We start from the raw sequence: 12,602 nt of genomic DNA, 5'->3' as shown, positions 1-12,602 counted from the left end.
TCTCTCTCTCTCTCTCTCTCAGAAATAAATAATAAAACATTAAAAAAAAAAAAAAAGAAGAAGAAGAAGCCTTCGTAGGGCCTAATTTCTGCTCCTCGGTAAGTAATCTGACTTTTGTCTCCAGTTGAATTGTGTATAAGGTTTTCTTCTGTGTTCTGAGTTCTGCTGGAATGCATCTAGATATATATTTGTTTCTGTTCATCCTTCTGAGGCTCCACTGTGTTCCTTCCATCTGGGCATTTGTCTTTGTGGAAGTCTTTATGGAAGGGTTTCAGCCGTCACATCTTTGAGGGTTGCCTCGTGTCCATTCTTTGTATTTTCTCCTGAGACTCCTGATGATTTTTAACTAGTCTTTAATATTTGCCACCTGTTTATCCCTCAGGGCTACCTTATAGGTGATTCCTCAGATGTAGCTTCCCGTTCACTAATCTTCTCTCAGATGGTGTCTAATCTGCTGTTTAACCAACCCGTTGATTTTTTTTTTATTCCAATGGCTATCTCCTTTATTTTCAGAAATGCTTTTATTCTTATTAATCTTCCTATTCTGTTTCCTACCATCCCGTTACTACCTATTGGCCTCTCTCCCTTCTTTTATATCATTTCTGTTTGCATTGACTTTGTGGTCTCTTTCGGATTTTTCTGTTACTTACGCTTGGGGGTGCTGATTTTCCTGTTTGTTGCATCTGCCTCGTCTCCCTCACGGGGACTTGTTTTCCCATGTGATCTGTGATTCTTTGTCATGAGTTCATCTTCAGAAGTGACAGGGCTGTTGTTTGTTAAGTCCCATGTGCTCTGGGTTGAGGAGTGCTCTTCCGGTATCTTCTCCCTATTTCTTCAGCTTCCCGTACCGTGGAGATAGACCACACTCCTGCCTCATGTGCCAGCCTGAGTCCCGGGTTCCTTAGGGTAGCTTTGTCCACTCAAGGCCCTAGACGTCCGTACCCTTGCTACTTTCTCACGCTGGTAGATGGAGGTATCTTTTGGTCCCCTTTTCAAGAACAGGGTAGCCCTCTGAGACCCGGGAAGGTGCTCAGGCTCCTGTCCTGTTCCCCAGCCTCTTACAGGTCTTCTGTCATCCGTGGGTGTCAGAGCCCAGGCTTCTGAACCTCTCTCCACATCTGAAGCCCCCATGCTGTCCCCTCTCTCCTGCCACCCGGCTCTGAGTTCTTGCTTTGTCTTTAGTACTGGGGTCATCCCTGGCTTTCTTTCAAGTTCAGTTTTTGTCTTTTTAACATTTTTACACGGGTAGTGGGAGGCATCCAGCCACGCTCTCAATTCACCATGTTTCCAGAATCCCCCCAACTCCACGCCCCGCCCCTGTCTTTGATACTGCGGTGCCAGGGAGCTTGCTACCCACCGAGGGTGTGGAGAGATCCAAATCTTGCTCACCCTGGAGAATGATGGACGGCGGAGTGCAGGTTCCCTCCGGGCAGCTCAGGTGGGAGGAAGGTGAGAATGAAGGGGGGTGGGTGACATCGAGCCAGCTCTCCAGCCAGGTGTTGTCAAGGACCGAAGAAGCCTGAGGGCTGCTGGGTGGTCTTCCATTCTGAGGCCTCAGGGGGAGGGCGTACGGCATGAACCCTGCTGGCCTGGGGCCAGCGGGGTAACGCATTCTCCCTTCTAGAACTTCAGTGGGTGAAAAGCATCATCACAAACTCTGGGGGAGAGAAGGGCAGGGCTTGGGCCAGTCCTGGTCAGGGATCCCAGGACGCGCTGGGATCATCCTGGGAGCTGGAGGGGTGGGGGGGGTCGTCTGGGAAGGAGACTCACCGTCAAAGTCTACGGTGCCATCCCCGTTGAGGTCCACTTCTCGGAGCATCTCGTCCAGCTCAGGACCCGCCAGCGGCTCCCCCAGCAGAGCAGGTGCTGCCTGCCGCAGCTCTGCCACTGTAATTCGTCCATCTCTGTCCCTGTCAAACTAGGATCCCAGCAGGGCTCAGTCCCTCCCACCCAAAGCTGGCTCTGCCCAGACCCGTTTCCTCCTTGCCACATCCTGTGCCTGGATGTCCCCATCTTCGCCCACCGAAACTCTCCTCCTCCTCCTCCCAGGCTGAGACAATAGGCCCCTCCTCCAGGAAGCCTCCTTGGGTGGATCCTCCAGCTGAGAGCGAGATGGCCCCTCTCCAATCCCTCCCTGGCCCAGTCCCACCATCTGCAGGGCTCTGGGCCTCCAGAGGCTGCCCCCCACCCCCACCGTCTCTCTGGCCCAGATGGGAGGCCAGTAGGTCTGCCGCCCAGCTGCCCACCCAGCGCCCGACTCGACCACGCTCCACACCTCTCGGAAGGCGATGCGCAGCTCCCGCACCCCCAACATGTGTGCTGTCTCCTCCCTCAGCTTTGGGCCCATCAATTCCACAAACTCCTCGAAGTCCACGCGGCCACCCACTGCGGAGGCAGAGTGTCACAATGGAGAAGGCTGGGGCCCCGAGAAAGGACTTCACAGGCGCCCGCCTCTCCCCAGCTCTACATCCAGGAAGGAGCACCCAGCATCCATGCCCTCGGGGACGGAGGTAGGAGGTCAGAGCCCCGTTCTCCACAGAGATGACAGGGCCAGGTGCCTGAGTGCTCTCAGTGAAGCACCTGTGTCAAGGGGAAAGAGGCCAAGGTTTGGAACCAGGCAGCCCTAAAGTTAAACCCTGGCTGTGCTGTCAATGGGGCATGGGTGACCTTGGGTGCCAACGGCCTTGGGCGACTTACTAAACCTCCTTCCTCATCCCGGGGCAAGGGTGAGAGAACCCACTCTTAGGTGCTTCCGGGGGTGTGCAGTTGGTGGCTCTGACATGCTGGGACCCCGTGGGCAGCCATAAATGCCTCTTAAGGAGTATGCCCATGTAGTCCCGCCGTTCTAAGACGCCATCGATTACGAAAAGCACCGGTGGTCAAATAACAGCTTTGGGGAAAAAAAAAGCATTGCGCTAAATGTTCACATCAAGTGTCAGCCACATCCCATTTTGCAAACCACAGAGCACATGCAGGTGTCCTGGAATGAAGGGAATCTGATATTTGACAATGTAGCTAATGATAATCACACAAGCGCACGCCCATCCGACATTTAATCGCCTGGAGCGGCCAGGGTTCTGTCACAGTCGGTCTCACTGAACCTCAGGAGGCTCTTTTCAGGAGCCTCAGGAGGGTCAGAGAGACAGAGAGCCAGATGGCTGCCGCCTCGCCCCTCCCCGGGCCGGTGGGGGTCAGCCACTGACTTCGCATCTTGACGTGCTGGGAGACCTCGATGAGTTCCATCTCAGTGGGCATGTAGCCCAGCGTCCGCATGCAGGTGCCCAGCTCCCGGTAGCCGATGTAGCCGTCATGGTCAGTGTCAAACTCTTCAAAGGCGGCCTGAAGCTCTGCAGGGGAGGGAGGTCAGGCCCGGGCAGCCCGGCTCAGGGACACCTCCCACCCACCACTGCCGCCAGCGAGGGCCACTCACCATCCAGCTCCTCGGGGCCCAGCTCGCGGTCCTGCAGAGGCACAGTCCAGCATGTCCCTGGGGGCCATCCTGCCTCCTCCAGCCCTAGCCCACGATGGCCTGGGTAGGGCCAGTCTCACAAGGGCAGGAGAAGGCAGCTGAAGTCCCACGACCCCCAGAGAAAAGATGACCCCCCCCACTTCCGGCTCCTGGGGCCCAGAGCTCTCCCAGAATCCTGGGTTTGAAGACTAGCCCTGCCCGCCTCGCAGCCAGGCCCAAGACCAACCCTTCCCCAAACCCTGCCTCTACAGCTCAGGCTCCCGGGTCTGGAGCAGAGGCGCTAGGAGGCCTGAGTACTAGGGGCAGGGTGGGCGGAGTCCGAGGGCACAAGTGTGTCCCCCTCCTCCCCAGCCCGGGCCCCACCTGACCTTCCCGAAGATGCGGTTGAGCAGGGGCCCGTATGTCTTCTGGGCAGCATCGTGCTGGGTGCCAGGGCGGTGTCGGTGAGACTGGCGACGACCGGCTGGCCTGGGGGCTGCAGGGCCTGTCCCCTCCTGCCCTTCTCCACTCCCAGAGAGGCTCTTGCTGCTCCCTGGGGCCTCGGGGCCAGGGATGGGGGTCTGCTCCTCGGAGCCACCAGCACCCTTCCGGGACCCTCGGAGTCCCCTGTCCTTCTTGCTCCTCCTCCTGGTCAAGGGCAGGCCCTCAGCACCGCTCCCGGAAGCCACAGCCTCCACAGGAGGCTTCTGGGGGTCTGGGCCATGCTGCCCCTTCGCCTGTTCTGTGGCCATGTGGAGAGGGGCGACAGAACTCTGAGATGCAGCACCAGGGAGCACCCTTGGTTCTCAGGGACCATAAAGCTGCTTACGCACCCCTGCCCTGAGAGCTGATTGCCTGGGATCGAGCCTTGAGGGGGATTAGGGTAAGTGAGGCAGGCAGCTCCGGGCCCTAATCCCGGCCCTCTGCCTGAGGGCAGAGACAGATGGGTCAAGAGAACTGCCCTCAGCGACAAGGGTGCCGGGACACGGTGAGCTTCGGACTCCGGCTCCTAAGTGGCCTCAGGAGCTGGGACACCCAACCATTTCACCTCCCTGAGCCTCAGTCACCCGATCTATAAAATGGGGGCAATATTGCTGGAGTCAAGGACTCAGCCGGGTTGTGTGACACGAGCAGGACTCAGCTAAGCAAGGAGGGACGTCATCTCAGGAGAAGGAGTGTGGGAAGGGATAGGAGAGTTGCCCCTCACGGGGACATCGTGGCTGGGGCAGAGGGTCTGTGAAATTGAGGAAGCGAGGCCAGATCACAGAGACTGAGGGACATGGGGGTGATTTCGGAGGAGGTGGCCCCCGGGGGGACCCAGAGCCCGCCCTGAGGCAGAGGGGCCCAGGCCGAGGAGGTTTTAACCACGTGGCTCTGTCAGGGATGGGGTGGCCTGGCTGGTCACTCGGCCCTGCTGAGCGGGGGTTAGGGTTTCCCAGGGAGCAGCCCCATGCCCATGAATGTTTGATGTCTTCTCAGCTTGGGTTTCACGTCGGCCGCCTTAGCGCCGCCAGGCGCCATGTCCCAGGCCCCGGCGTGGGGCCCGGCAGATGGCTGGACCACTGGGCAGGCAGGCACGCCCCTGCTCCTTCCGGCCAGCGGCCTGCACCTCACAGGTAAGCCAGGCCTCACCTGCTGGGGCTCGGGGGAGCCCAGGGCTCTGATCCAGTAGAGGCCGGAGCTTGCAGAGTGGGGTCTGCCTGAGCACTAGGGGAGAGGAAGCCACAGGGCTGAAGGCCAAGGGGCTGGAGCCATGGGCCACGGGCAGGATCCAGCCTTTCTGGGGCACCTACTTCCTCCCCTGGCTCAGCACTGCCATGAGGACTTTCTCCGTGCTCCAAGGGAAACCTCCTGGGCCAGTGAGGGAAGGCGGGCGGAGTGGGGGGGGGGGGAAGGGTAGCAGGCCCCTATCATCACACTGCTGAGCCCCCTTCTCCTTCTGATGGTGGCCTCAGGGGCCACCTTCTGCCTGAGCTGTGAGAATGAGGACGGGGCCATAGTGGGGGTCGAGGATGATGAAGGGGCTCCAGCTGCTTCCAGGACGGCCCTTCTGGCCCCAGGCTGCCGGGCCCTGAGTTGCAGACCTCACCCTGAGTTCATGAGCTGCACTTGCTGTGGGGAAGGGCCTCCTCTGGCCCAGGCTCCTGCCCACCCTTGGCCTCCTACAGGCCCACGGGACTCTGAGCCTCCCCTTCTTGGAATCTTAAACACCTGAACTCCAGGATACCAGAAGGAAAGGGGCTTGCGATGATCCGATGATCCGATGATCCGACCGAGTGGTTTTTAAATTGTCTTCCCTAGAGCATCCCCGGGGCCCCACTGTAATATTTTATTTGAAGATTCACCAGCTTTAAAAATATGTTTGAGGGGCACGTGGGTGGCTCAGTCAGTTAAGTGCCTGAATTCAGTTCAAGTCATGATCTCGTGGTTTGTGAGTTCGAGCCCCACGTCGGGCTGTCTGCTATGAGCAGAGAGCCTGCTTTGGATCCTCTGCCCCTCCCCTGCTCTTTCTCTCTCTCTCTCTCTCTCTCTCTCTCTCTCTCTCTCTCTCTCTCAAAAATAAACATTTTTTTTTTTAAGAGAAAAAACTGGGGCACCTGAGTAGCTCAGTCGGTTAAGCGTCCAACTTCAGCTCGGGTCACGATCTCATAGCTTATGAGTTCGAGTCCCACGTCGGGCTCTGTGCGGACAGCTCAGAGCCTGGAGTCTGCTTCGGATTCTGTGTCTCCCTCTCTCTCTCTGCCCCTCCTCCACTCGCACTCTGTTTCTCCGTGTGTGTGTCTCTCAAAAATAAATGAACGTTAAAAAAAAATTTAAGGGGCACCTGGGTGGTTCACTTGGTTAAGTGACCGACTTCGGCTCAGGTCATGATCTCGCGGTTCATGAGTTCTAGCCCCGTGACAGCTCAGAGCTTGGAGCCTGCTTTAGATTCTGTGTCTCCTTCTCTCTCTGTCCCTTCCCCACTCATGCTCTGTCTCTCTCTCCCTCTCTCAAAAATAAATAAACATTAAAAAAATTGTTTTTAAAGGATGTGGATATGACATCTTTATAGAAAAGCATTTAAAAAATTAAAACTAAATAAAGAAAAAAGAAAAAATGTAAAATATACATGTATATACATGTATATATCTGTTTTAAAGCCTCGGTCCAGTCTACTTGGGCACACTGGGATTCCGCGTGGCAGAGGCTTAGGTCTGAGTCTCAGTCCTGGCGCCTCTCGTCCTGTCTCTGACCTTGGGCAAGTCACTTATCCTCCGACCCTTCCTCTCCTCACCTGTAAAATGGAGTGTCTGAGGACTACGCGAGGTAATCTGTGTAAAGTCCCTGGCAGAGGCTAACTGCCCCGAAGGTGATGACGATGGCTCAGAGAGGGACAGTGACTTGCCTGGAGGTACACAGCACCCTCTCTCATACTCAGTCCCTCATGATTTCATTGGTTCATCAGGCACCCGCTCCGTGGCCAACAGCACACCGGGGACCTCGGACGGACACTGCCATGGAAGCCAACCTGGGTGCCGCCGGCCACGGGCCCCGCACGGAGCCGGACGATGAAGACGACTACCCCCAGGGTGGCTGGGACACGGTCTTCCTGGTGGCCCTTCTGCTCCTGGGGCTGCCAGCCAATGGGCTCATGGCATGGCTGGCCGGCTCACAGGCCCGGCAGGGAGCGGGCACGCGGCTCGCCCTGCTGTTGCTCAGCCTGGCCCTCTCTGATTTTCTGTTCCTGGCGGCAGCGGCCTTCCAGATCCTGGAGATCCAGCACGGAGGCCACTGGCCGCTGGGGACGGCCGCCTGCCGCTTCTACTACTTCCTGTGGGGTGTGTCCTACTCCTCCGGCCTCTTCCTGCTGGCGGCCCTCAGCGTGGACCGCTGCCTGCTGGCCCTGTGCCCGCACTGGTACCCCGGGCGCCGCCCGGCCCGCCTGCCCCTCTGGGTCTGCGCCGGGGTCTGGGTGCTGGCCACGCTCTTCAGCGTGCCCTGGCTGGTCTTCCCCGAGGCCGCCGTCTGGTGGTACGACCTGGTCATCTGCCTGGACTTCTGGGACGGCGAGGAGCTGCCGCTGAGGATGCTCGAGATCCTGGGGGGGTTCCTGCCTTTCCTCCTGCTTCTCGTCTGCCACGTGCTCACGCAGGCCGCCGCCTCCCGGACCTGCCGCCGCCGCCGGCCAAGGCCCGCGGCCTGCCGGGGCTTCGCCCGTGTGGCCAAGGCCATCCTGTCGGCCTACGTGGTCTTGCGGCTGCCCTACCACCTGGCGCAGCTGCTGTACCTGGCCTTCCTGTGGGACGTCTACCCCGGCTACCTGCTCTGGGAAGCGCTGGTCTACTCCGACTACCTGACCCTGCTCAACAGCTGCCTCAGTCCCTTCCTCTGCCTCCTGGCCAGCGCCGACCTCCGGGCCCTGCTGCGCGCCGTCCTCTCCTCCTTCGCGGCAGCTCTCTGTGAAGAACGGCCCGGAAGCTTCACGCCTGCGGAGCCACAGACCCAAGTGGACTCTGGGAGTCAGACTCTTCCTGGGCCAGTGGCTGGGGCCCAGCCCCAGGTGAACCCCGCGGCACAGCCACGGTCGGACGCTGTGTCCCAGCCTCGGGGGAACCCCGCGGCACAGCCACGGTCGGATTCAGTGGCCCAGCCACAGGCAGAGCCCACAGCACAGCCACGGTCAGATTCAGTGGCCCAGCCACAGGCAGATTTTGTGATGCAGCCTCAGCTGAACGCCTCCGTTCGGCCACAGGTGGACCTTGAGTCCCAGCCCCATTTGGACTTTGTGGCCCAGCCACAAGTGAGCCCCGAGACCCCCGGACCGGCCTCCGGCCCAGCTCCCAGCGCCTGTGATGAAGCGTCTTCTGCCCCATCCGCGGATCCCCCCCCGGAAGCCCCTGAGAACCCAGCGGTGCCTGCTGACTCTGAGGGAGAAAGTCCCAGCAGCGTCCCCCCAGAGGAAGCCCCTGGAGCAGGCCCCACCTGAGGGTCTGGGAAAGCTCGGGCCCATCAGGGCAGTGGAAGAGCCAGAGCCAGTCCGAGACGAGGGGAGCCGTGGAGGAAGTCATCAAAGAAACCCCCCTCAAGTCCCTTGGGGCTGGCAGGAGGACTTGGGGGAAGTGAAAATGAAGCACCAAAAGTCCCAGGCAGTTTGTCGTGATCCTCTCGTCCCTACCCAGGTCCCCCTCAGTTTCTCCATGCTTGCCCCCTCCCCCCCGCAGTGGCCCAACAGTCACAGCCGACAGGGTGCTGCTGGGCTCTGTCCTCCAGCACCCCTGGACCGCACTGCCCACCTGCCCCCCAAGTCTCAGTCCTGTGGGAGAAAGACAGCAGGGGGGACTTCCCTGAGCTTGTGCCGATCTCCCCGGAATCCTTCCTCCACCCTCTCCTCCCTGTCTCACCCTCTAACTCGGGCGTGAGGAGGATGAAGGAAGAAATCTCTGCAGAAAAGGAGGCATTTAAGAGCCAGAAGGAACCTGGGGTCCTGGGAGCCCACGCAGGCTGGCCGAGCCCTGTCCACCAGCCCCCTGCCCCCCCCACAGGCAGCGAGCCTGGCGCAGGACCTCCCTCAGCAAGGCAGCGGGAGCGGAGGCGATGAGAGCCACCGAGCCCGGATTCAAATCGGGCTCCGGTGACGGCAGGAGCCTGGCACACAGCAGGGGCTCAGTGAACAAATGTTCTCCATTCGCCGGCATCCAGGGAAGTCCCTGCAGGGGCTGGAGATGGAGGAGAGGAGGCGCCACCTCGGCCTGGGCATCTGGGGTCTTGTGAGCTTTGGGGCAGATCGGCTGTGCCCGTGACAGTTCTGGGCCACGGATGCCCAGGGGGCCTGAGAGAGCGTCTGCTCCACTGAAGGGTTCAACTAGTGTCCACCTGCCCCCCCCCCCGCCCCCCCCACGGGGGGCTGCAGGTATAGAGTGCTCAGTCCTGCCTCCACCTGAACCCCTCCTATGCACTCAGCCCACGCGCAGAGATGGGAAGACGTCCAGACAGAGAGCCCTGGGGACCAGTGGCTCCACAAAGGGCACAGGCCCCCATCACACAGCATCTCTGGGGCAGAGCCAGCCTCCTCCCCCTCAAGGCGCAGACACGGCAAGAAAAACGGGGAAGGGCCGAAGGTCTAATTCTGAACCCCCCCCCCCCACTTCCCTTCTTCCCTTTCACTCTTCTGCACCAACCCCCTGCTCGCTCGCCCTCCGCCCGCCCTGTGTTCCAAAATCGTGAGCCTCTTCCCCTTTACCCCCCTCCCCCAGTCGTTTCCCAGTAGCTCAGTGTTGTGACCTGTAGCCGCTGAGAGCCGCCCCTCCGGCAGACACTTAAGTGCTATGCTTCCAGGGTGCTTCCACCTTAAAAAGGCAGCAGGCTGTGCGGGCGGCCCGGAGAGGTGCGGGCAGATCTGGGTTCGGGCTGCCGCTTCGCCTCGATTTCCTCCTCTGTACAATGCGGTGGTCACGTTCCCCTTGCAAGGGCTGCTGCTCTCATGAACTGAGCCCGGGGATGCCGAATGGTGGCGGGGGCGGTGTTGGTGGCGGGGGCAATGCCAAGGGCATAATCAGGGCACGTCCTGGTGGTGGAACTGTGGACACCGAGGCCCAACTACGGACGCCGTTCAGCGATTTCTGCACGGGCACACATCTGTTGAATTCGGTCCTTCAGCAAATGTTTACCGAGCACTTGCTAGGTGACTCTCCAGCCGGCCTTCCATTCTGGAGACACATGGGCGGGGTTAGGGGCATGGCTGCTGGTGTCCCTCGGCGGTCTTTTGAATCCCAGCTCCACAGCTCACCAGCTGTGTGTGATCTTCAGGAAGGCTCTTGGCTTCTTTGGGACTCAGTTTCCACATCTGTAAAATGGGGGTGATAACGATGGTTCCCGGGCCAGGCCTGGGAGCAGGACTGACCCACGGGCCAGAGCCCACGTGGGAGCATCCTGCCTGCTAGGCTCTGTCTGCTCCACCGTACTGCCTCCCCCTCTGCAAGAAATGCTTTCACCCTGGCCCACCCCATTGGGTGCACCCTCCCTGGAGGCAGGGACTGGTCTTGCAGTGTCCCTCCCCTCTCTCCCAGATAGCGGTCACAAAGCTTTTTCAACATGGCGGGCAGATCAGGCACTCAAACCCCAGCGCCAGCCACCTGCCATCAACTCTGGTCCCCACTCCAAACCCGGCATTTCGGAGAGGGGGGGCAGCCCCATCTCCAAGGTCCCTGAGGGGGAATCTCACCCATAATGGGTAATCGCGACCCAGGAGAGAGGGCAGTGCCATGAAGGGCTTTGTGGGATAAAGAGGAGTTCTCCTGGTGACCCACAGAGTTTTGTTTTGGAGGAAACACGCACACCCGAGGCCACAGAGGTTGAAAGGAGGGCTCATCCCTGACATTCCTCGGTCCATCTACCTCACCCCTAGCACCCCCCATGGGGCTGGACTCCTGTTGCCTTCCGGGACACTCACGCCTTCTCCAGGTGAGACGTGCCCCTCACGGAGAGACTCATTCTGAGAGCTGTGAATACGAACATCGTCGATCCTACATTCAGGACTGCTGTCGTTCTTTCACTCAACGTACACGAATTGAACGCGTGCCGAGCGCTAGGTCTCATTCTAGGTGCTTCGACACGGTGGGGAACGAGACCAAAGACCGGGTGCTACCCTCCACTTGCTGACATTCTAGCGGGGCGAGGCAGACAGAAAGCGAATACACAACGGTTACACAAGACGACGTCAGATCGTGATTCAGAAGGATATGGGGGGAACAAGTCAGGGCCAGAGCGTGACCAGTGAGGGGTTGGTTGGGGAGGGCCCTTTGAGAAGGCAACATTTGGGCAGAGCCCTGGAGGAAGTGAGGGTTGGGGCCTTTTCACAATCTGAGGGAAGCGTTTCCAGATGGAGTGAACAGGATGTACCCAGGCCCCGCAGTGGGAAGGAAGGTGGTTTGTTTCGGGGACAAGAGGATCAGTGTCACTGGGCCACGTGCAGGGACAGGGCAGAGGAAGGTAACAAACGGGGGAGGGGTATGCAATGACGGGGCACGTTATTTCAAGGAGGAGGGAAGGGAGGGCTTAGGGTAGGGGGTGTCTTATCTGGGCTTTAGACAGACCTGTGGCTGTTGCAACAGAGAGAGAGGCTAATGTGACACTCCCTCTTCCAAAGCACCCTCATTCCTGTCCTTTTTTGGAAGGGTCTGCCTGCCCCACGGTTTATGGAACAAAGGGAAAAGCAAGGACTTTGGAGCCAAACAGATGGGAACTAAATCTCGGCGGGGTGACCTGGGGCAGGCACCCCTCTCTGAGTCGTTTCCTCATCAGGGGAGGAAAGCAGTGAGTAGGGTACGAGCCCCAGCCCGTGTCAGACACACAGTGGGGCCTCCTGCAGCCCCAGACAAGCCCCCTTCTAGCTTTGCTCTTCCCTCCTCTTCCCACCTACCACCCCCCCCCTTTTTCTGGGAAAAAAGAAAAAGGTGACCAAGGGGTGATGATCAGGGTCTCAAGGAAGGACTGAGGGAGGCGGCCAGTGCCCTGGGGACACCAGCCCCGGGGAAGAGGGGGCAGATCTGCCTGTCCGACCTACAGAGACACCTAAGTCCCCCCGGGGTGGGACACGGACAGAGATAGGGTAGATCTAGGGAGGCCAGGCTGGGCCCCGTCACAGGAGCTAGCTAGGAGGGAGACATCCGCAGACAGACCACTAGGCCTCCGTGGGAGATGGTCGGGAAGAGAAAGGAAGGTGTGAGCCATCTGGCAGAGGGCATGTCCCCATTTCTATTTTTAATAAGGAGGCCCGGCAGACCCCGGGGGTGCTCAGGGGAAAGAAGGGGTTGGCTGGGGCCTTCCGCTCACCCCTTAAAACACCGCACCGCTGGTGCATTTACACTGTTCGTCAAGAGCGTGTACTTTTGTAACCCTTAAAAAGAGGCACGTGAACACACGGGCTGTCAGACTAGATACTGTATTTTTGGAGTGGGTGGGGGGTGGGCCGGGGGACCCGGAAGAATGCACCGGGATGGGGATGGGGACTGGGACGGCGGGCTGCACCCAATGCCCGTACTCCCGAGGGCTCCGCCAGAGGAGAGGATGGCGAAGGGGCAGCGGTCTGCGGGCGGGCAGCGCCTCGCACCTGCAGCCCCTCTGGCCCCACCCCTGCTCCTTTGCCCTAGAGGGGCCCGGGTGCCTGAGGGGCAGG

The 12,602-nt window shown here is 59.6% G+C and overlaps 2 protein-coding genes across 2 annotated transcripts; one reads left to right on the top strand and one right to left on the bottom strand.

Moving 5' to 3' along the window:
• On the bottom strand, positions 1 to 4,271 carry CABP4 (calcium binding protein 4). The gene is made up of 6 exons (XM_003993744.4): positions 3,838 to 4,271; positions 3,431 to 3,461; positions 3,204 to 3,347; positions 2,276 to 2,385; positions 1,771 to 1,918; positions 1 to 1,657 (listed from the first exon to the last, which is right to left on the bottom strand). The coding sequence occupies exons 1-6, from the start codon at positions 4,198 to 4,200 to the stop codon at positions 1,629 to 1,631; spliced, it is 825 nt and encodes a 274-aa protein (XP_003993793.2). The 5' UTR covers positions 4,201 to 4,271; the 3' UTR covers positions 1 to 1,628.
• Positions 4,272 to 6,751: 2,480 nt separating this feature from the next.
• GPR152 (G protein-coupled receptor 152) lies at positions 6,752 to 9,184 on the top strand. Its single transcript, XM_023240119.2, has one exon. It carries the CDS (start codon positions 6,801 to 6,803, stop codon positions 8,412 to 8,414), a length of 1,614 nt encoding a protein of 537 aa, XP_023095887.2. The 5' UTR covers positions 6,752 to 6,800; the 3' UTR covers positions 8,415 to 9,184.
• Positions 9,185 to 12,602: the final 3,418 nt, after the last annotated feature.

This window comes from Felis catus, chromosome D1 (genome assembly GCF_018350175.1).
Source record: "Felis catus isolate Fca126 chromosome D1, F.catus_Fca126_mat1.0, whole genome shotgun sequence".
Classification (NCBI taxonomy): Eukaryota; Metazoa; Chordata; class Mammalia; order Carnivora; family Felidae; genus Felis; species Felis catus.
This window is presented reverse-complemented; position numbering and strand designations above follow the sequence as displayed.